General features: G+C 37.8%; 1 protein-coding gene across 1 annotated transcript; it reads right to left on the bottom strand.

The window, feature by feature from the left end:
- Nucleotides 1–3,877: 3,877 nt before the first annotated feature.
- LOC135480988 (procollagen galactosyltransferase 1-like) lies at nt 3,878–24,217 on the bottom strand. Its single transcript, XM_064760919.1, has 14 exons — nt 23,970–24,217; nt 18,359–18,471; nt 17,355–17,470; nt 16,602–16,666; nt 15,251–15,326; nt 14,399–14,603; nt 13,520–13,639; nt 12,730–12,806; nt 10,456–10,562; nt 8,861–8,935; nt 8,302–8,359; nt 7,443–7,570; nt 6,012–6,215; nt 3,878–4,467 (listed from the first exon to the last, which is right to left on the bottom strand). The coding sequence occupies exons 1-14, from the start codon at nt 24,215–24,217 to the stop codon at nt 4,215–4,217; spliced, it is 1,845 nt and encodes a 614-aa protein (XP_064616989.1). The 3' UTR covers nt 3,878–4,214.
- Nucleotides 24,218–24,849: the final 632 nt, after the last annotated feature.

The raw sequence follows: 24,849 nt of genomic DNA on the forward strand, positions 1-24,849 counted from the left end.
ATGCAAAAAGCAACCACTATACAGGAACTAAATAAAAAGCTCCACCTTTAATCCATGCAAATAGCGACCACTATACAGGAGCTAAATAAAAAACTCCACCTTTAATCCATGCAAAAAGCAACCACTATACAGGAACTAAATAAATAGCTCCACCTTTAATCCATGCAAATAGCAACCACTATACAGGAGCTAAATAAAAAGCTCCACCTTTAATCCATGCAAAAAGCTACCACTATACAGGAGCTAAATAAAAAGCTCCACCTTTAATCCATGCAAAAAGCGACCACTATACAGGAGCTAAATAAAAAGCTCCACCTTTAATCCATGCAAATAGCGACCACTATACAGGAGCTAAATAAAAAGCTCCACCTTTAATCCATGCAAAAAGCGACCACTATACAGGAGCTAAAAAAAAAAAGCTTAATCAAGCACCAACCTCAACTCCCCCACCCTAACCCCGCCCTCACTTTCACAAAAATAATCTGTTAATTTTAGCAGAAAGTCTGTTGTCCAAATGATACTAGAATGTATTCTGTTATTATAACAACAATGTGTGTGTCACCAAAATATCCTGTTGGTCTAATACAGTCATGTTGAATTAATAGACTATGTGTGATACATTTAAAAAAATAATTCGATGCAATACTAATACAATCTCAGACAACAGCTTGTGTTAAATTTAACAAATTATTTTTTCGAGAGTACAAATTGAAAGCAACCCTTCCAGAGAGGACTGGTATACTGGACTTGCACAATGACAGTATCTATAAACTTTCAACTTTCAACTTCTGAAAAATGTTTATTTCATAAAATGACATGGTTACATTTAGAACAGTTAGTTACATCTTTGGCACGATTAGAAATACAAGCATCAAAAACAGGGTTTAACATTCAATGTTTGTACATGACAATTAAATGAATTTCTAAATAACACAGTGATGAACAAGTTTCATATGAAATCTGCAAAAAGACTCCCAAAATAACAACAGGGACACCTTTCAAATAATACCGACCTACAATGTTTTAGGACGTTTTATGCTGAACAAAAAGAAAAAACCAACAAAAATGATGATTTACATTCAATGAATCAATTAATTTATAGTATAATAATCCATTGTAAAGTATATCAAAGGGAGGTAATCCTGTAGAGCTGAAAGTACTATGCTCTAAAGCCTGCACAAATCTGGACATGGAAATTTTACAAACTAAGATAATGTAGTTTTACAAATAAATACCCTAAACGATCTTAAATTCTGTCTATGACTAACTTGCCCATTTTTCCTGATTCTGAGAGTTCTATTGATTCTAGAAAGCTGTTTTGAGGTTTTCTTGGAACATGGGATGATATTCTAATTGAAAATTTAAAGTTTAAGCGCCAGAAATAATACTTTGTGACATTTATTTGCCTCTAAAAATGCACTTTTGTGGGCGAAATTTCAGGTCATTGAGGGTAGCTCCTGTATAGTTTGTGGGACGTAGAACCTAAACCCAAAACATTAAATTGGGAGAGTTATAGCATTTGTCCACCATATGGAATCAAAAATTCTGAACAGCTATATTTTTCAATCACAGAACATCAGAATCTCTGACGATATTTTGGACCAAACTGCAGCTGTGTTTCGAGGCATGATTGTTACCCTTGACAATTTTCTTGGCAATGAAAACTTGCCCTTCAGAAGGAAAAAATGTCTTAAATGGTGTAATAATGTACTCCAAATCACGTAAAACTGCGGTTAAAATGTTATGAAGAATGCTTCTGTATGGAAGACCTAAAGCACCAATATGAAATAAGTATAGACTGTCTACCTTATTTGCATAATACATGTAATGGCCCAATGCACACAATGAACACACAGGTTATGAGCAAGCCACAATGCACAAACAAAATATTGTGTGCCCCTAAAAATTATGCAAGACATAAAACACCATGAAATTTCATTAGTTGATAATCTGGTATTAGCCCATAACACACATGTAAACCGTGATCAATTTGTTTTTCCTTTTAAAGTTCATTATTAAAAATTATGACCTGCAAAAACTGTTCATTCATCTCTAGGGCAGAACATCAATAAATTTCAGTTAAGAAAAACAGTGTACTAATGTTTTAATGTTCCCAGGTCTTGAAAAGCAAGATTCAAATTCCTTAAATGTGTGACCTTGAAAATCAAGATTCAAATTCCTTAAATGTGTGACCTTGAAAATCAAGATTCAAATTCCTTAAATGTGTGACCTTGAAAATCAAAGCATCAAAAATTCCAGGACTTTCAAGGGTATTTTGCCCATAAAGGTACATGTATGATGGAAAAAGCTGAATATAATTTTCATGACAATATGTTGAATGGTCATTGTAGAATCAAGTTTATGGCCTATGCTAGCTACAGTGATGGTTAAAACTTGGTCCAATTCAGGAACGAAGTTTTATTATTTGCCACTATTCATTCTCAAGGACAGTTATCTCCATGCAAAAATGACCGATGAAGAAATGAACTTCGTTAATTATCATCTAGAGACATCTGCATGTCACAAAACACATGTATTTCATAAACCAAATAAGGATTTGTTGAATTCGGGAATGTCCTTTCATGTCCCACCAACCACAAAGTTATTTTGATCAGTCCCAATAATGTAAACACGCTATCCCTAATGTTGTACACATAAGTGCAACTATACTAACACATAGATCAACAGATGGAAAAACAAAGATATATAAAATTACAATACCTTAACTCAAAGCTGCACTTTTGTTGATAAAATGAGGAAATATTTTCTACAATGGGAATATATGTTGGTTAAAATTTCTGTAAAGGAACATGTATGTAAAGAAGTTCTCTTTTCCTCATGGTATATGTATACATTTTTTTCTCCATACATATAAGTCATTGAAAGTGTATGCTTGGTACAGATATATTATACAGTAAGTGGTTTAGTAAAACTATGCTATGGCCTTGGTTCTTAGGAGGGGTGGGGATTTGATAGTGGGGATGGGTCAGTTCCTTTAGATTTTTTTCAGGATTCTCTCAGCTTTTGTATCTATAAATAAATTACTATTAAGCTTTATTAACCATCAAAAAATATTGGTAAGGTCAGACTTCTAAGATGAACAAATTTTTTCTTTATGATTTATTATAATGAAATAATATAGGTTGATAAAAACATTTAAAATATAATGGAAAATAAGATATTTTCCATGTGACTGAACAGGTACAAATAATGAGATTCGTAAGTCTACAAGAACAATATTTAATTTAACTTCAGTGTCAATGTTTAACGAAGACATTATCATAATCTAAACTTCAGTCAGTTGCTCTTTCTCTGTATCCTATACATGTAAAATAATCTTTATAAAAATCAATATAAATCAAGTATCTTGATTTTGGTCAATCAATGCTTAAGAATTAAAATGTATGCAGATCTGGTTGAAATTAGCAATAAATCTCAGAAAATACCAATGGTAAATATAAACGTTATTAAAACTGGTTAGTAAAACTGCTATCTAGCACAGTTAGAAAACATAGATACTAAAAACAACACAATTTTATTAGATCATCTACAGTTAAAAGTTAGTTGCATACAGCTATGTGTATAACTGTAAATAAGTCAAAAATCTTGTCACTTTTTAAATTGCTTGAAGTGCAACTGACTTTTGAGACAAAATGTGGCGACGAATCAGACAACATAAACATAACACACACACACATGTAGAGTTAGTTTCGCTGAACATCTTTTGCCAATTCAAATGAACAATTCACTTAAGGGGAATTTTAAAATCTACTGATATCATATTATAGATCTTCCCAGTTCATGATTTTTAAATATCACATGCAAATCTAATACAGAAATCTGCAGGCAACTACATGTAACAACAAACTTCACTACAAACTTTACTACTCTAAATAAAATGTGCGAAACATATGTAAGGGTAACAAACTTAGTCAATCTTGAAAATATCGCTTATAGTTTTAGTAACAATATTTACTATACATGAGTATTATGGATGTTAACAATTGGCATCTATGGCAGAATTCATGTTACAAAAGCTTATGACATTTCTTGTGGGTTTTTTTTTTTGTAAGATTGTGAAATAATAACATTGTTTCTTAATTAAGCAGGCTAAAACATGCGGTTGACATGTCAAATATATTTCAACAAACTTACAAAACAGTAACTTTACATTAAAAAAAAAAATAGAATTAACTAAACAATTAGTGTTGTTGTCAGAGTTCATCCTTGACATCAGTCAATGAGTCCATAGTGGCTGAAGTTGAAGACGAATCCGGCATGAAATCCTCTGTTTTCTCTTTGTCATCGATGTCATCAGGATCATTATCCCCTTTATCAACAACAACAGAGTCTTCGGTGTCAGAAATATAATTATCTTCACCCGTGTAATGTGTGGGGTACACAAGCAGGGGGGCTGCAGAAAGACCAACCAAATCGCGGGGATGGAACTGCTTTTTCCAATCGTCCCTGAAATGAGAAACAAAAATAAAAACATTCCCATGAAAATTTTAGTTCCCAACCTACTACTGTTTGCAGACTTCTGTTCATTGTAGAAAAAAATTCATGATTTCAAAGTCTAATTTTTGGGCTAACTTTATTTGTGACTAGGATTAGATCTCATCAACTTTTCAATTTAAATTTAGTTTCTCTTTCCGGCCAATGTTAAGTTTGCCTGCTGTCTAAGGAAGTGTCAGGGTGTTACTTTCGACAAGAATCCGATTGTCGTCAAATTTACGGGAATCGGCTTGGATTCCTGTAAGAAAGTCACAAAAATAATTTTCAAAATGACCAACTGTTCTGAAATTTTCAATTCATAACCATGCCCCCTCTCAATAAGTGGATGTATGACCATAAACATCACCGTAATGCATGTTTTGTTCAAATTTTTACACGCTATTGAGCGTTGTTGTTGTTTTTCACCATGATAACTTTCAAAAACATACAATCACTAGAACCTCTATCCTGACGAATGGAGATCAAAATAAACTGTAAAGTAATTTTGAAATGAATCGCCAAACTGTTGGTTTTATCCCACATTGCAAGTAAATTCTTTAGCATCAGTTAACTCACAAACAATGATATACAGGAGGGGTTGTAATACAAGCTGGCCCGTGGGCCAAGCTAAACTTTAACAGCAGGGAAGGTAATTAAGGAGTTTAAATGTGAAAACAAACTCTGGTGAAAAGGGAAGTTGTGGGTAAACAAAGTGTGAGTTCATTGGTCTTTAGTTTGATTGAACTTCAGCATGCCTGTAAAAGTGACAGAAGAGCAGATAAGAACATGTGCTGGTAGTGAATGTTGCTATGATACAGGCTATCCCATTGGCTGTGTCTCTCCTGTGGACCAATGAGTGAGCTTCTAACAAACTGTCGGAAATGCCACCATTAAAACTTGGAGTAACTGCATACTTTGTGGCATCCGATCTGACCTAGATTCTAGTGGATTCCAGAATCTACGGGAATGCATTTAGATTCTAGTAAAGAATTATGAAAATAATCGCCTGAGTGTGTTTGACAGAACAGCCAACTTACCCCCAGAGAACTGGCTTATTTACACATTATTTATTTTATTTATTTGACTGATGTTTTACACTGTACTCAAAAATATTTCACTTGTACAAAGACGGCCAGCGTTATGGTGGGAGGAAATCAGGCAGAGCACAAGGGGAAACCCACAAACATCTGTAGGTTGCTGACAGACGTTTCCATGCACAGCCGGAGAAAGCCAGCATTGAAGAGAGGTTCCTGGGTCACTGTGCCATGCTGGCATGTTAACCCCCCTTGGCACCATGTGAGCTAGTCCGGTGTCAATTTTGGGAAGTGTTGTTATCACACTGGTGAGCCAGGTCTCCTCAAATAAATCAAATCCAATCAGTTTATTTATTTATTTGATTGGTGTTTTATGCTGTACTCAAGAATATTTCACTTATACGACGGCAGCCAGAAAGAGCCCGGGGAAAACCCACGACCACCCGCAGGTTACTGGCAGACAAATCCAAACAAACTACTTACGTGGGGTGTTGGTCAAACATGATGGGCAAATACTCATCAACAGGAAGAAGTTTGGTCAGAGGCTTTTGGTCAAGCAGCTTTTGAGCCCCACGATTGGTCAGCAGGTAACTGAGCGTCCAGTAGGAATACAGCGGGTACACGACAGTGTCTGTGCCATCCACAAAGAGTTCTTCCTCATTGTACAGCCTCTTACGACCTAAATAGCTGTAGAGCGAAAATCCATGTATACATACATTTATAACACAAGATTCAAAAGCATAGACTGGATTGATTGTTTGATTTATTTATTGATTGATCGATGGCTGTTTAATGCCATACTTAAGAATTTTTCATTTTCCCCACGGTGATTTATTTTAAGGGTGGAGACTGATATACCTTCGCACGTGTGCCATAGACTGACAGAGATATACACACCATATTGGTGGAAGACATGCGGTCTTCATGAACAGTCAGAAATCTAATCATCGGTTAACATACTAGGATATTTATCTGTTTATTTGATTGGTGTTTTACGCCCTACTCAACCATCAGCTGGCAGACCTTCCCATGTACGGCTGGGAGAGGAAACCAGCATGAGCTGGACTTGAACTCACAGCGACACACACTAAGATATGTAAAGTGGTCCAAAAACTTCATGTAAGACCACACAATACAATGTTATCGGTAGTTTCTAGCCACCAAGGTCCTGTTTTGAAGTCTAGGGCATCATCCAACCCAGAACAGAATCTGAATCTACTGCCTGTGAATAAACGAATCATTACGGCCCCAAAAAAGATCTCCAGCTTGTGAATGGATGAATGGTTTGTTACTACTTAAAAAATGAAAGAAAAACTTGTTTTTTTTGTGTTTCTTAACATGGAATATTTAATGTGGCCTAACTATAAAAGTACAAAAAAAGATTCTCAGCTTTCTACATGGGGTATAAAAATGGCTTTATTTTATTTATTTTATTTGATTAGCGTTTTACGCCGCACTCAAGAATATTTCACTTATACAACGGCGGCCAGCATTATGGTGGGTGGAAACCGGGCACAGCCCGGGGGATACCCACAACCATCCGCAGGTTGCTGGCAGACCTTCCCATTTACGGCCAGAGAGGAAGCCAGCATGAGCTGAACTTGAACTCACAGCGACCGCATTGGTCAGAGGCTCCTGGGTCATTACGCTGCCCTAGCGCGCTAACCAACTGCGCCACGGAGGCCCCCAAAATGGCTTTAAGGTAAACTACAGTTTCCCTAAGGCCCCAGTGGTCAGTCCAGAAATTAGGTACCCTGGTGTGGTGCCTTAGGGCCACTTTCTCCTGCTTGTGAATGAATGAATGATTATGGCTTAGGGCTACCCTGTAGTGCTATTGAGGTGAGAGTTCTTACCTCTAAACCCCAATTTACACATGATGTGAATTTACCAGCACACATACATACACATACTTACATAAGGTCCCATTCGGGTAAAGCCTTCTCGACCTCTAGCAGCATGTTGAAAAGTCGTGTTCGGAAATATGCCTCAAATCTGACGTCATCTTCAAACACTGCGATACGATTGTAACCATTTTTTATGACCTGAATGAAATAAAAAAGCCCTGATATGCTGCTTTGACTACAGGTAGCGTTTACTTATTTACACTAAGACCACCCATCTTAATTGCCGAAGATTAAGTCGTACAAGTGTTGACTCCAAACCGTTTTCATTTGTTACTAGGCTGTGTGATAAGCACTACTTGTGAGGACGCCAGCATGAGTGACCGCATTGATGAGAGACTCCTGGATCACTGCCTCGCATTGGCACGTTAACCACATTTGAACACTATCTAAACTGCCCAGCAAGTGCTGTCGACATTAATTTCGCCTAGGCCCTTAGAACATAAAGGCAGCGCAATCTTGAAACTCAAAAGTCTGTGGCTGGCATTTCATTAAAATCTTGAGTGTTTGGTGACTGTAAAACAGAGACCTCAATCACAAGGGCTAAACCCACAAAACTACTTGTTTTTTTTTTTTATACATTTCCAGACCATTCACAATAATTTATTTATTTATTTATTTGATTGGTGTTTTACGCCGTACTCAGAATATTTCACTTATACGACGGCGGCCCGCGTTATGGTGGGAGGAAACCAGGCACAGCCCTTGGGAAACCCACGACCATCTGCATGTAGCTGACAGACCTTCCCACGTACGACCAGAGAGGAAGCCAGCATGAGACTCCTGGGGCATTACGCTGCTCTAGCGCGCTAACTAACTGAGCCATGGAGGCCCCGTCCATTCACAATAAGATAAATGTTGTTTGTACTCACATCCATCCAGATATTGTAATGACTCAGAAAGCATCCAATCTCACCCATTGTCATGGGTCTGGGGAAAGAAAAAGTCCAGAAATTGTATGGATTACACACCTAAAATACTTCTGAGAATACAACTACAATCCGAGGCTACTTCATGATTTGGTTAACTTCAAGGTTAAACACTGATACATTGTATAAATAAAAAAATTAACACACCTATGTACATGTAGAGATTTGTTTATTTTACTCTAAAATTACTCTTATTTTACTCTTACTTTAAATTCACTGATGGGCTACAGCCTGGGGGTAACCATCGTACCTTGTCAGATACCAGAGAAACATCCTAACGTAAAGCCACTGACAACCTGCATAAGCTGGATTTGAACCTGTGATCTCTCAGAACATTTATCCTGGTTAGTATTGAATGTATATCAGATCAGCCAGTGTTCAGAGAACTTAACATCTGCTTATGACACAAACAGGGTATTATTTAAGCAGAGAGAGCTTAAAATTGAGATCAGTCTGAGACAATTATACTGATCCTGATGCCAGGGCCTCAGTCATTTCATACCTCTTATGGTAAGGATCTGCATAGCCTGGTAACATGGATATACCCTGCTCTTCGATGAATGTTTCGTTTATTTGCCTGTAATAAGAAGATCACAATGTGAGATTTCTGTTAAACTGAAAGTGCGGCTTTGTTATTTTGTACTTTATTTTGTTTTCTACATCATCAGTGATCATCATAATCAAAAGGTACATCTTACCACTTAAGGAAACTTTTATCTTCACTGAAAGAATGAATGAATGAAACCTTAAGCATTATGTAGCAATATTTAAAAAAAAAATACCAATTTCTGGCAACTTTACAAACGGGGAAACTCATTTTTGAAAGGGATATAAAATGATGGACACAGACAAAAATGCATGAAATTTTGAAGTCGTAAAAGATCCCTAGGGGCAAAATCTAATAGACATTTGGACAATGACACACAGAGATGAATAAAGGCTTATATTTTATACAGAAAAGCAATACAATGACACTGACATCAGACATAATGTATGATGTGGACATGACATCATGCGTGGACTTGATCTAAGATGAGTGCTTAATGTAAGATGTAGATTTCATGTCAACTTGATCACAGATATTGACTTAGATAGTGTAAGATGTGAACTTGACCACAGATATTGACTTAGATAGTGTAAGATGTGAATCTGACCACAGATACTGACTTAGAGTAAGATGTAAACTTGACCACAGATATTGACTTAGATAGTGTAAGATGTGAACCTGACCACAGATATTGGCTTAGATAGTGTAAGATGTGAACTTGACCACAGATACTGACTTAGAGTAAGATGTAAACTTGACCACAGATATTGACTTAGATAGTGTAAGATGTGAACCTGACCACAGATATTGACTTAGATAGTGTAAGATGTGAACCTGACCACAGATATTGGCTTAGATAGTGTAAGATGTAAACTTGACCACAGATATTGACTTAGATAGTGTAAGATGTGAACTTGACCACAGAGATTGACTTAGATAGTGTAAGATGAGAACTTGACCACAGATATTGACTTAGATAGTGTAAGATGTGAACCTGACCACAGATATTGGCTTAGGTAGTGTAAGATGTGAACTTGACCACAGATATTGACTTAGATAGTGTAAGATGTGAGCCTGACCAGAGATAGTGTAAGATGAGAACTTTACAACAGATATTGATATACATAGTGTAAAATGTGAACATGACAACAGATATTGACACAGATAGTGTAAGATGGGAACTTGACAACATATACTGACTTCAAAAGTGTAAGATGTGGACTTAATGTCAGATGTAGAATTGATATCAGACATGGATATAATGTAAAATGTAGAACTGATATCAAATGTAGACTTGATGTAAGATGTGGACTTGATGTAAGATGTGGACTTGATGTAAAATGTGGACTTGATGTAAGATGTGGACTTGATGTAAGATGTGGACCTGATGTGAGATGTGGACTTGATGTACGGTGTGGACTTGATGTCAGATGTGGACTTGATGTGAGATGTGGACTTGATGTAAGGTGTGGACTTGATGTAAGATGTGGACTTGATGTAAAATGTGGACTTGATGTAAGATGTGGAGTTGATGTAAGATGTGGACTTACTTCCCATCTACAGCGTCCATCAAATGAGCCTCAATCCCCATCACTTTCAGCGTCCGTAACATACGATCTCGTCTCTCAGGTCGCCGCTTCAAATTAATCATGTAAACCTGAAACACAAATGCAATAAAACTCTAATACCACCACATTTAAACAAACACTCACCAATGTAGTTTTCATCAACATACATGTAAGAACATACTTTGAACATCTTTTCAGGCATTTTTTCAAGACTTGCTCACTAATTTCCTTGTATGATAATTTCCACCTTTAAATTGATAATGTTTGCTAAATTTGTGAATGACAAATTAAAAGGTTGCTGGGTGTGGGATTCTTTAAGATGTCCTAAGCGATTTCAAATTTCATCCATGACTACTGTAATGACAGCAAAACATCAACCACCCGAACAATCGACCACTTGCAATTTATTTATTTATTTATTTGATTGGTGTTTTACGCTGTACTCATACGACAGCGGCCAGCGTTATGGTGGGAGGAAACCGGGCACAGCCCGGGGGATACCCACGACCATCTGCAGGTTGCTGTCAGACCTTCCCACGTACGGCCGGAGAGGAAGCCAGCATGAGCTGGACTTGAACTCACAGCGACCGCATTGGTGAGAGACTCCTGGGTCATTACGCTGTGCTAGTGCGCTAACCGACTGAGCCATGGAGGCCCCACCACTTGCAATCATCAATGGATATACAGGATTCCCTTCTGAATTTAATGGTGAATTTAATGGTGAATTTACTTTGTGCTGCCACACTAAGGAAATACTGCTGGTCTTTGACTGACTTTGAGAACCTAGGTATCTAGCATAAAGATGTCAACAGTATGCAGAGAAGCCACCTTAACTAGAAAATTATATCACGAAAACTTGTTGGGTTAAACTATTTTCTGCCGTCCTTGGTGTTCTTGTTGCAAACTTGCCATTCTAACTTCCTCATTATTATGATCATGCTATTATGACCGCCATGTTATGAAAACGGAATTTAACACTGTCTAAAGATTGTTATGGTCCAGCTTTACAGGAACAGGGTGGGGTGTCATACGTACATTTTAACTGCAAAGCCCTTTGTGTTAAAAAGTTAAAACCAAAAAAATTTAACACAGAAGATCGTTGACATAAGTACTGACCTACTTGTAAATTGTCAAAAGTGATATAAAGGAAACACTTTTACACTTGCCTTAGCATGAGGTAATCTCATTTTAAACAGAAATACGCAATTCAGCAATGAGTTCCTTCAGAGGAAAATATACCTGTACAGTTTGGTCAAGATACAAGCCATTTACATAAGATTTTACTGATGTACAAGCACGTCAATCAGCTGTCACAACAACACCAGATAGAGGTTTGAACACGTGGTAGTTTCGGAAACCTTGCCCGGAGTATGTCTACTGTGTATAACTGATGGTTACCTGCCTGAAATGGTGTGAAAATAGAGCTCTTCTGAAATGGGAGGACAGTTTTCATCGTGACAAAACAACACGTGCATGCGGGTTAGAAAACTTTCCACTGTATTTAACAGGAGCTTCACCTAAGATACTTATCAAACAGATCTTCATCGCTGAAATACATTTGTATGCTGATTTGTTACATTTATTTACGGGCCTGTGAACGGACCACACCGTTCTGAGTATCGTGCATTAGTCGATACAGCATAGCTGGTAAACTTCGGACAACTGGAGAGGCGGTGGTTAGCATGCCTGTCCAATGGGATCATGCTTTGGGACAGTTTCGGAATTTACAGATTTGCAACAACTGCGGCTTCATACCTTCTTCCATTTACTTCATGGACAAAAAACATGGGTGTGACTTGTCAGGAAATCTTCAAGCCTCCCTATCACTTCCACAAATTAATACCCCGCCTTTGTCACAGCTCAACTAGACTTGTTTCCAACGTCAGCTGTGAAGCTCCTGTTAAACCAGTCACATTGTACATGTACACTGCTCTTGGCTCAATTAGGCATAGTGCCATCTGGAGATTATCTATAGTAAGGTAAGATAACTCAGTGGCATAATTTAATGGGCTATATTACTGAATTATCTCCCCTTCAGACAACATCCAGATAGTAATAAGGCTAATTCAGTCATGAGCAATGTGAACCTGAACAAGTAGTGCTTTCTATTATCTTTGCCCAATGTTAAACCCCAATATATTGAATTTCCATTACACGATAATGATGATGTCTTCTTTCAACCAAGATGAGGTGAAGACAGTCATTGGGGGAATTTCTATGACATACTGAAGAAGACAAAGATTACAAGTACCAGACCTGGTCAAAACCCAGTTTGTCCGCGGGAATATCTTCCACGTAGATGTGAGGGGAATGGATCAGAGGGTCGCCATTCACTGTGGGAGTTAAAAATAAAGAAAATGTTATTATTCATCCTGGGAACCAGTCTTATTACTGTTAAAGAACTTTATGGCTGGCAAGATCTTTATAGGTTCTGTTAACTTTCAAAGATGTGCAATCAAGAAAATGGCAATGGCTTTTTTAACTTTTCCCACTCACCTGATAATGGTTGTGGAAGCCTACATGTAAAACCTATTCATTTCCCAGCAATTCCAAACACCAGGTGCCGATTCCACGAAAGGCCTTGTGGAATGGAACCCATCACCTTATGATTTATTTATTTGTTTATTTGATTGGTGTTTTACGCCGTACTCAAGAATATTTCACTTATACAACAGCAGCCAGCATTATGGTGGGAGGAAACCGGGCAGAGCCCGGGGGAAACCCACAACCATCCGCAGGTTGCTGCAGGTCTTCTCAAGTAGGATCGGAGAGGAATCACCTAATGATCATTTATTCTTAATTATAACTATTTAAATGCTTTAAATTTAATTCACTTAATTACATTTAAGGATTGTATGGCTGGAGTTTAAGAATATTTCACTTTTACAATTATGGTGGGGGAAACCACAGTGTTTGGGGAAAACCACAGTGCTTGGAGTAAACCTGACAAATCTTCTGACACAAAGCCACTGCATACACCCCGAGAGCTGAATTTTCACGGTCCTTTAATCATTAACACTGGTAGTACAAATGCATCAGAACTCACCCATAGCCTCAGCTTTGACGTGAGTGAAGCCTTCTATTTCGTCCTGCAGTGTGGTTCCTGGTTGAAGTGGAATCATCACATGACCAAAATAGTCCGTGTTTAGAAGATGCATTTTGATACCTGAAACAAATTACTCGTAACTCACTGGCTCATGTATTGTATATATATACTTCTGTTGGGCTTACACTTTAGAGTATCTGCCTCGAAGACAGGAGATCAAACCCAGGATAAGTTACATTGAAGACTTTAAAAATGGTATTTATTGCTGCCTCACTTGGCATTCAAATCTGAGAGGTAAGAGCCAGGAATCAGTATAATGTGACTGGGTTGGGTGTCATATCTGGTGTCTTCGGCATGATACTTCAGTGGCGGCAGCACTTTGGCAGTATGGACATGCCCTGCCACAAGAATATGCACTTTATACACACACCGAATGACTTCTTTGAGTTCATATCACAGAAAAATTGTCACGTATGATGTAAAAACCCAGACATACAAAAATAAATACTTACATATATCAAGCCACAAACAAGATTATCTTAAGTACAAGATATTTGATTTGGTCTGAGATTTGAAGAAACCAGAAACAAAGCCTGCGTAAAATTTCCACATCTAGTCTTGACTTAATACTCAAAACACAAAGCAGTATCTAAAAGAAGTAAAAAAGTTGCATTCTTAAGTACAAAGTTGACAAAAGGTAAAACGGAGGTATCCATCAAGCGAGCTCTTACAGGGGGCAACACCCAGTAACATTCTACGAATTCAAGCCTAAACTTCTCACCAGTTTGACAGTGCAGTCTTATTGAATGTAAGATATCCTTTATAAAATTCCTTCAATATACATACATTTTGTTTCTTGATAAAAAATTCAATAACTACCTGCTGCTTTTGCTGAAAATGCAAATCTGATGATATCATCATAGGGGCCTTCGTATCCAGGTGGCGCAGGGTCATATGCTAATTTTTCTGACCCCTGGTGTCGCAAATTAATAAGCAGGGCAGAGTGAACCATGGGAACCTCGAATAGACCTCCACGGTGACGGTAGAGAACGGTGAAATACTGACGGACTCGCTGGTAATATCCCTGGGTAAAATAAGATGGAAAAGCATGCGATTAAAGAGCATATCATAAAATAATCCATTCACAAACCAGACAGATGAACATACCATAAAATGATCCCTTTACAAACAGGTAGAAGAGCATGCCAAAAATAATGCCTTTACAAACAGGTAGAAGAGCATATCATAAAACAATTCCTTTATAAACAGGTAGAAGAGCATGTCAAAAAATAATCCCTTCACAAACAGGTAGAAGGGCATATCACAAAATAATCCCTTCACAAACCAGATAGAAGAGAATTCCATACACTAATTCCTTTAAAAACAACAGGCAGAACGACATGCCATAAAATAATCTCTTTATGAATTCAAATAGAAATGTTTGTCACAGAAAAATCACTTTATAAAATCGGATAGAACAGTAGGTTATAAAACAATCCTTAGAGCAAAATGGCTAGAACTGCCTGCCATAAAATAATCTCCTTACAAAGTCAGACAGAGCACTATGCTACTACAGAATTTCTGTACAACGTAACATTCAACAGTATTCCACAACAGAATTTCTTTACAAAACCAGATAGAACTGTGTCATAAAAGTTTGCCTTTATATGTCACAAAACTATTCCTTCCAAAATCAAAGTATGTCAAAATATTCTTCTTCAGAACACATACATTTTCTCTCATTCCTCCCCAAAAGTTGGCATATGTTGACTCCAAACTGCTGTTTAACATCGGGGCTACGATAGTTCTGAAATGATAAGTAACAGTCTAATTGGTTGATAAACTATATCTGTCAGTCCATCAGAACACACAAAAAAGGGAGATAATTCTGCTTGCAATATACACTGAATCAATGAGCAGGAAGTCACAAGCTCAAGAATAATGTTATAATCTAATAAGAATTAATGCTATCTTTAACTGCCAAATTTTGATATGTCAACTTTCTGACATATCACTTGTCTTAAAACTACAAACGCTGTAAGTTTATATTTCATGTAAGGTGGCAAGCATGGACATTACAATTCATTAAAGAATTGAAAGACTGGAGATTTCAAGGGTCTATCGGTCTTTCATTAATATCATAGCTCTTCAACACAGTTACATGTAAGTCACAAGTTAATATGCTGCTGCTTACATCATGCATTCTATTATTTTTGTTTTCTGAACGGTGATAAATGCCTTACTCCAGAAGTAACATATTTTATTTTATACGTATCACAGCTATCTGGTTTATGAGTAGAGGACACATTAACAGTTATTCATTTATTTATATGATTGGTGTTTTACGCTGTACTCAAGAAAATTTCACTAATACAACAGTGGCCAGCAATATGGTGGGAGGAAACTGGGCAGAGGCCAGGGGAAACCCCAAGTCCACCTAAGTCTGACGTATATAGACGGACATAATTACTTACATGTAGGTGCGCGGTTCCTCATGGGACAGGTCCAACTAACAAGTTATGATTTTGTCTAGTTTTACACATATACAAATGTACATACATACAACAGAACATGTAAGTAAGGGTCAGCAACACATGGCCAGATCATCTCTATCTTCATGCTACTCCAAAACAAGCTCTATTGCTAACAGTAAAAGTATGATTTATTTATTTATTTGATTGGTGTTTTAAGCCGTACTGAAGAATATTTCACTTATACGACGGCGGCCAGCATTATGGTGGGAGGAAACTGGGCAGAGCCTGGGGGAAACCCATGACCATCCACAGGTTCGGTAAAAGTATGAAGTAAAGCAACAGACATTGCAGGTCTTTAACCGTTACCAACCTCTGCGATATTTTTTTCAGTGGAATTTATGCATACAATTATTATGAAAATGACACCAAAAAATGATCTGTTTGTGTCAATGAAGATGCAAGGTTCATAAAACTGTGCAAATATTTCTCCACACCATGTAGTTCTTTCAAAATATTGGCTAAAGGTGTTTGGAAAGGTTGCAGAATTAGAGTAACTACTTTCCATCTTGTTCTACAAGTAACATCAGCACAGAACATTGTCTACTCACTTCCGCTGATCTATCAGCATCGATAAAGTCTTTGGGTTCTCAATGAGAACATCTGAATCCAACATCTGAGAAAACAAAAAACAAAAAAGAACTCACTATTTTGTAGAATTTTATAATTTATTGCCTCTTCACAGTCTTCCTGCACAAAAAGAGACTCATGTTCCAGCACCTAGTAAATGACAGGCACAGGGTGTTTCTTTGCTGTATTTTGAGTATGCCATTACACTGGACATACCGTAATTCTTCTAATTTTTAGGACAGATAATTGTAGTGGTTAAAGCCAAATAGTACACTTACCTCTGATTTTGTTCCGAAAAGTAAAGACATGTATATGTTGTTCATTAGATAGACTAAGCATGTGAGAAAATAGAAATTGGATTCCTGGTAAAGTTACATGTATATTGGCTAAAAAAAGGTGACCAAATGTCCCAAAAATTCGAAGCATTACAGCACATGTACATTTAACAGTCATACTGAAGATGTCACAAAAGCCTCCATGGTCATCCTTCAGAAAAACCAAAGCCAATGAAACAGCTCTCTCCACTTCCCCGTTTACAGAGTATTGACTACATGTGTAGCCTTTAAAAGTAAAGGTTGCCTTAAAAAAAAAAAACACACGATCTACACAAATTTCCCAGATAGGGTCACGTTAAATAACATGTGCCTGAAACATACGTTTGTTTTTTTTAAGGATGGCCCAATATGTATCTTTCTAAAAGCGACTTTGAAACAAACAACAGCTTAACAACTTACAAAAGCGAAGTCCGCCCAGTGTTTGCGGGCTGCATCCAATCCTGCCTGTCTTGTTGCCATCACATGGGTGAAACGCTCTGTGGTCCAGTGACATGGGCCTCTTTCCCCTTCATAATCTGGTGAGATGGAACAAGGAAAAAAAGTTGAACAAAGGAATCCGTGAATAATAAATGGAACAAAGGAATAAGTATACTAGTACATTGTGTTTCTATAGGTGAATCTCCCAATGTATTGTAACGGGAGCAGCTTTCCAGTGCTTATACTAGCAGTAGCTACCAGGAATTTCCCCTTTAGCTCAGTTGGTAGAGGGCTGGACTTTAGCTGCACAGACCCGAGTTGGAATCCTTGTGTGACTCACATAGTGAAATCTTTCATCCATTACAGTATTATAGTGAAAATGCAGCAGACTAGTCCAAGCTGAGACATATTAGTACAGTGCATTTACATGTACATGATTACATAGTGCTGCCTCAATGAAACACCATGCTAAAGACACAAGACATGATGCCTCATCAAATCACAGTATACTGACACCAGGTTGACCAGTCTTTTCATCTACTGTAATTCTTCGACCTTTTCACATGTTTATTCAAGCATACGCGGAAGGCATTATTCTGTGTTGAATGATAAAATCATACTTTAAGAGAAATCCTGAAATGGCCAATATAAGCAATGTAGTTTTGTTTCAAAAATCAAATTAAAAATGAGAATAAATTGCACTGAAAGCAGCTCTTTCATCTGCAAAAAGGTTGAGGAATTAGGGTATTTCCTTCAAGCATCAGGAACGAAAACAGAAAAAAAAAAACCCTGATGTTACTTGCAATTCATTCAACATCACCGATTTAGAATTCCTCAAAACGCGACACTGTCAACAGATTTAACATACATTTATCACGTTAAAATGATGTTAAGGGGCCCAGCCCCAGGGACAGTCAATACATTCTAACCACTCTCTTCCTAAAATGACAGCATATAACTATACAAAAAGCAAACATATCAATCACCTGCTTGGGTGTCGTTAATTTCAATGTCAATAGAATGATACTGGTGGCCAATCCCCCTTACCCACTCTCGCAGTACGGCTGATGTGTTGTCAGAATTATGGTCACTACGAATCCTGCAAAGAGAACACATAAGTGATTTATAATAAACACCACTGATTATTTACAAATTCTTTAATCCTGACCTTTAAAAATGAAATACATGAGCTTGTGATAAAGATACGAGTACATTTACACTGTTCATATGTTCCTGAACCTTAATTCCTCAACCTTTTCGTATGAGAAAGAGCAATTTTCAGCGCAATTTATAATTTGATTTTGGAGACAAAGCTACACTGGTCGGACTGGCCTGTTTCAGGGCTTCACCAAAAGTGTAATTTTGACAGTCAACAGAGAAGAATGTCTTCAGAATAGGCTTAAATAAACACTTTGCAAAAATGTGAAAAGGTTGAAGAATTGCAGTAAGCTGTATTTACCCGTTTCATTTGACACTGGGAAATTCAGAACATGTTAACAAAGCTAATACTTTCTTGGTACATGTATGTACATATATCAAATGCTCACAAAAACTGCTAATCTACAAAAGAAAACTTACCTATTTACATTACACATGCATTAATGGTGAGGATTTCCACACCACCATCAAAGGGCTTTCTACTTTTTAAGGATACGTTTATTTCTCAACATGGAGTTTAGAAGGTGGCCTAACATAAAAAAGTACACAGAATTTTTTCTCAGCTTTCCTTTTCGTGGTGTAAAAAGGCTATCTTTCCCTAGGGCCATGGCGGCCGTTTCCTCAACTTTCCTCATGCAGAGTATCAATGGCTATCTTTCCCTAAGGCCATGGTGGCCATTTCCTCAGCTTTCCTCTTGCGGTGTATCACTGGCTATCTTTCCATATGGCCATGGCAGTCTTTTCCTCAGCTTTACTCTTGCGGTGTATCACTGGCTATCTTTCCATATGGCCACGGCAGCCATTTTCTCAGCTTTCCTCTTGTGGTGTATAAATGGCTATTTTTCCCTAAGGCCATGGCAGCCATTTTCTCAGCTTTCCTCTTGCGGTGTATGAATGGCTATCTTTCCCTAAGGCCATGGTGGCCGTTTCCTCAGCTTTCCTCTTGCAGTGTATAAATGACTATCTTTCCCTAGGGCCATGGCGGCCGTTTCCTCAACTTTCCTCATGCAGTGTATCAATGGCTATCTTTCCCTAAGGCCATGGTGGCCATTTCCTCAGCTTTCCTCTTGCGGTGTATGAATGGCTATCTTTCCCTAAGGCCATGGTGGCCGTTTCCTCAGCTTTCCTCTTGTGGTGTATGAATGGCTATCTTTCCCTAAGGCCATGGTGGCCGTTTCCTCAGCTTTCCTCTTGCGGTGTATGAATGGCAATTTTTCTCTATGGCCATGGCAGCCATTTCCTCAACTTTCCCTTTGTGGTGTATGAATGGCAGTAAGGCCATGGCTGTCAGTTCAATTCCAATACCTAACAAAATATCGACCAACAAGGGAAATAATCCATAAAAGATAGGTTATTAAGACATTATTTTAATCTCATGCACTGAATAAGTTTTCCTGAATAACACATGTATTCAGGTGTTCTACTTTGTTCTACCACAGTGCAACTTTTGCTTTGCATGTCCAATAGGGCCACACGTCCCTTAAAGGTGGTTATACAAGTAAGCTGTGGTTATGTGGGACATCTGACAAAACTGCGTATGGCAAAGTTTCCGAGTTAAAATACCGGTAACATCAAAGCTGGTTGAAGACCTAGTTTAAGACAAGATTTTAATTTTATAAACTTATTCAGAGAGCCCTGGAAAAACGTTACGTATTTTTAAAAATACATTTGTAGGTAATTTAAAAATTGTGGTCAAAATACAACCGACAAGCGAATCTGTTGAACAAACTGCATTTTAGATCTCTCAACATTTCTACTACTCTGGTGTATCGCGTTTTTAAATTTTGCTGTCGAATAAATATTAATTACTATCATCATATAATCTACACACTGCATGCTTTGATAGGCGAGGTCCAATTTCTCCAAGATTCATGCCTCAAACACTATCATGCCCACTGTCGAGTAACAAAGAAGGCAATTCAGAGCGGACCTATTCTGATCTTGATTAAAACATTTTCAGTTTATAATCCAGATGTTCACATAGATACCTGAACAAATGCACAAGTGTTCATAATTCAGTAGTCAATTTTCCCCAGGGGGATTCCTGATACATAAAGAACAGCCCAGAGTGTCAGGCAGGAAGTACATAATGTGGTCTAATATCCTGTGCGCCACCTGGGGAAGGGGGAGGGGCGCAGGGGGTGTCAACTGGGCCAGCTGTGGACATAGTGCAGACAAATGTGGTCAATCTCTAACCTCTAATTCTCTAATCTCCCACCATCCCCCAATCACCAGACCCTCATCCAAACACAAGGCTCCCTCATAATTATACATGTACATGCAGATCAAGAGGGTCAGGTCAATTAGTGCATTATATAAGCAGTTATATGCATACATCAAAAACCACCATTGACAGGTTCCCATTAAGGCTTAACACACACTACTCCCTCATGAGATGGTGGATGTACTGACTTTCTTGTTTAACTACAGAATTTTAATTCTGACTAAGCTGCAAGCTCACTGAATTTATTTATTTACCTGATTGGTGTTTTACACCATATTCAGGGGCATACACCTATACGACGGTGGCCAGCATTATGGTGGGAGGAAACCTCATCGAATTTAACTCCCACCAAGAATGCAGAAGAGTGCATGTTCGTGCAGCTTGTTGCATATACTGGAGATAACGATGAATGACTAAATAGCTATTCTAGGTTATGGCAAAATTTAGTGTTTTAATCATTAATTATTAACAAACTAACTTTTCTATCACTGGGGTGCAACAGCTTAGTGAGGAATATTACAATCACATATATATGGATGAATGAAAAAGCAAGTGAATGAAAGCAAGCTGAGCCTGGAGAGAACGATCACCCTCCATGATCATCTCCTCCCACCATAATGCTGGCCGCTGTTGTATAAGTGAAATATTCTCGAGTATGGCGTTAAACACCATATCTGAAAAGAAAATGGAAGGTTCTGCCCTTCTTTAAAGCTTTAACAGACAATGTCACCCGATATAAAATGCAACTAAAAATGATGTTTTCTGACACCTTTTAAACATGTGAATCAAAAAACAATTTGTAGAAGACTAACCTCTTTATTGGTACACTTCGCAATTTTTTTTTTCAGTTTACTTACCCTAAATGACCATAATTTTGTACATGACTAACTGGCCCCATTTTTCCTGATACTGAGAGATCTACTCTTTCTAGAAAGGTGATTTAAGGTTTGCTTGGAACATGGGATGATACTCTACTGGAAAATTGTAAGATTCAGCACAAAAATCATATTTTGTGACATTTTAGGTATTTGTTTTGATACAGCTTGAATAACAAGTTTGGGAGCTCTACTGTTTTCGGGAGCTAAAATGGTTCCTGATAGGTTCTAACTAATATGATAATGGTTGATCTGACACAGGTGCTGCTGATTTCTGAAAGAATGCATCTTGGATGAGAAATCTCGTATCGATGTAACGGATGTATATTAGTGATATATGACTGCTTCTAAGTGTTTTTTTCTTTCTCCTTCACTGAGCAATCTGAGAGTTTTCGGACACTAATGATGACCGCTGTCCCCAATAAGCCATCTTTACTCTGGGCTATGACAAAGTTTTGCAATTACATTCTAAGTCATTAACAACTTTTAAATAACCATGCAGAAGAATTTCTTTCTATATTAAATCACACATCATGCAGATGTCCTCACACACTCATGGAGAAAAATCAACAAAGAAGTGAGACGTGGCTTAGACTACTCTGAAAGTTAACAGTTCCGCACAAGTTACAGTATTAAATCACATTTCCCTGAGGCAGAATCCCTAAAGACGTGTTTGAGGATTTCACTTCCATTCAATAGACTTATCACACTTTAATTTAGGACTCTTGCAAAAAAAAAAAACACGACAAAATACAACAAGTAACAATTTTAAGGTGCTTAATTATTCATGTAAATTACATTTATATTGAGGTTTCTTCCAAAATGAGATTTAATTTAAATCATGAGAATAACACCATTAAAACGCATAACAAGAGATCCATGTCGATGTCGGAATTAGTTACATGCAGGGTTGTTTAGTTCAGGTCAAATTTTCACATTGTTCCAGTCATCAAAATATGGACAAATCCTTGGTCTTACAAAGGTTGTGACAGGTGATAATCAGGTTATTTGATTTTATCAGGTGAAAAAAAAAAACACAATATGTTTCAAACTGAGCGAGTGAATGAGTGTTTGGGGTTTAATGTCGTACTTAACAATTTTTCAGTCTTATGACGACGAAGGAATCCTTCGAGTGCATGTAATGTGCCTCCTTGTTGTAGGACGGATTTCCACCGCTCTTTTTATCTAGTACTGCTTCACTGAGACGCCTTACAGAAGGCAAGTAAGCCGCCCCGCCCAACCCATTATACGGATACGGGTCAACCAGTCGTTGCATTATCCCCTTCATGCTGAACGCCAAGCGAGGAAGTTACAACTTCTCCTTTTAAGGTCTAAGGTGTGACTCGACCCAGGATTGACCCTGGATCTACCACTCCGAAGTGGAGCTTCTTTCAGCCAAAGAGGCAGATAATGACTTAGGTATGATAATTCTATCCTTGTTGTGGAACTGCCACAGGGTCTGATTGTTGAAGTTGTCAACACATGGCCGACAAAAAGCAGTGGAATGTGGGAGTTTGTAAACTAAGATCAGCACTAGCAGAATCAGCAATGTACTATGCTGTCGAATCTGTTAACCTCAGGTTGCTATTTGCATCATTTGGCAGAGGGTTTGAGATCAACAAATTCTCTGCAGAATCTGCTATTAGCACCTAGCATCTAAGAAGCTAGACTGCAGTATAGTAGATATATATGTAGGCTATATTCCTTGTGTTCCAATGGTCTCTCCTATACATTGCGCTCAAAAGCTACAAAGCTCAGATCAGAGTTGTGAACGGGATCAAATCTTGTCTTGTTTGAAGACCCTAACAGCGTGAAGGCTGTTGCATATATACAATCATGGTTGCTTACACTAAAAGGTTGTTGGCGCTTGATCAATCACATCTTCCTGTACAAAAGTAGGCAGGATACAATATCCTCGCCTGGAAATCTGCTTTGAGTTTTCACTGCAGGCTCACTAACAATGGACAACAATCTCAACCGCCCCCTGACACCCACCCTCCGCCCCATCTCGCCTCACAAATCAATACAGCTGTCAAACACTTGACTATATATCAATAGTTTACCATGGAGTACTATAATTTTTGTCATCTGACTCCAAGTTCACCAAAGCAGTGGAAACCAAAAAATAAGCAGGTAAATAAAATTATTAGAACTCATTATTAAAGCAATACAATTTACATTCTTTTGAGGGATGCAATGAATTTTTAGGTAATTAGCATTTCATAATTTAACACTTGATTTAGAATAGTTTAGTTCAACGCTGTATTAAAGAATAACTTACATCGCAATTTCTTATATAAAACTGAGAAGCAAACATGGACTTAGGAATTTAGCACTCACCACCACGCTATTCGTTCTTTGGGGTAATCCAGATTTTCCATGTACCCGAAGAAATACGGCAGTGCATGGGCTTTATTTCTCACTAGCAAAACAACAAAAACCGTTGGCTTCCTTTCGGGAATAGTTTCCGTGTCTGCATAACGTATCTGTCCGCACAGTGGCAAAATCTGACACACAAAACACGCTAAAATGAGCAGAAAGTTAGGCCAACTTAAGTCAAACGTCACCCGTGCCATGGAGGCTGCCATCTTGAAATAAGTCCGAAGTGCCACCTGCCGGCAGGATGAAGAGCTGGACATGTAGCCGAGAGACGATTGGTCCACATCCCTTGAAACTTTTTAGGGGTCAAGTTAAAAGTGACAAATTTTGTTGAAAAGCAAAACAAAACCTATGGGCATTTATGAAAATAAAAAACAAACAATCGAGCAGATATCATAAAACTAACACATTTAGTACTAATTAATCCTCAAAAATATAATTGTGATCCGTTATTACAACATTTGAGATATAAAACCGTCATGTTAAGAACAGATAGTCCCTTCACATATGGTAGCAATCTGTGAAAGTCGCGTTGGTAAGTTCACACGACCAACGGAATGTTCGGGAAGTACATAAACATGTAGTCACTAAAATTTACTTAGCCAGCTGAGAGGTCGTGACCCGCAAGCAATACGTGGCACATCAGCCATCTTAATTTCCTGTAGATACTTTCTTGGATGACAACAGAAAGCTTTAGATATAATATATAAAATGGAATATACTTAAAATGGAATAATTAAAGGTTTAGAATCATACGTAGGCCTATTGTAGACATCATATGGGTAGAGCTGAAAGCGGGTTAATAGACGCTTTGAACAAACTTTAACATGGAAGTGTGTGA

This window comes from Liolophura sinensis, chromosome 13 (genome assembly GCF_032854445.1).
Source record: "Liolophura sinensis isolate JHLJ2023 chromosome 13, CUHK_Ljap_v2, whole genome shotgun sequence".
NCBI classification, from domain to species: Eukaryota; Metazoa; Mollusca; class Polyplacophora; order Chitonida; family Chitonidae; genus Liolophura; species Liolophura sinensis.

Coding starts and splice junctions, on each gene's coding strand:
- LOC135480988 (XM_064760919.1), bottom strand. CDS start 24,217: ATGGCAGCCTCCATGGCACGGGTGACGTTTGACTTAAGTTGGCCTAAC. Junction 18,472..23,969: donor AAAGAACGAATAGCGTGGTG/GTGAGTGCTAAA, acceptor TTCTCTTTGCAG/GATTCGTAGTGACCATAATT. Junction 8,936..10,455: donor ATGGACGCTGTAGATGGGAA/GTAAGTCCACAT, acceptor TTCTTATTACAG/GCAAATAAACGAAACATTCA.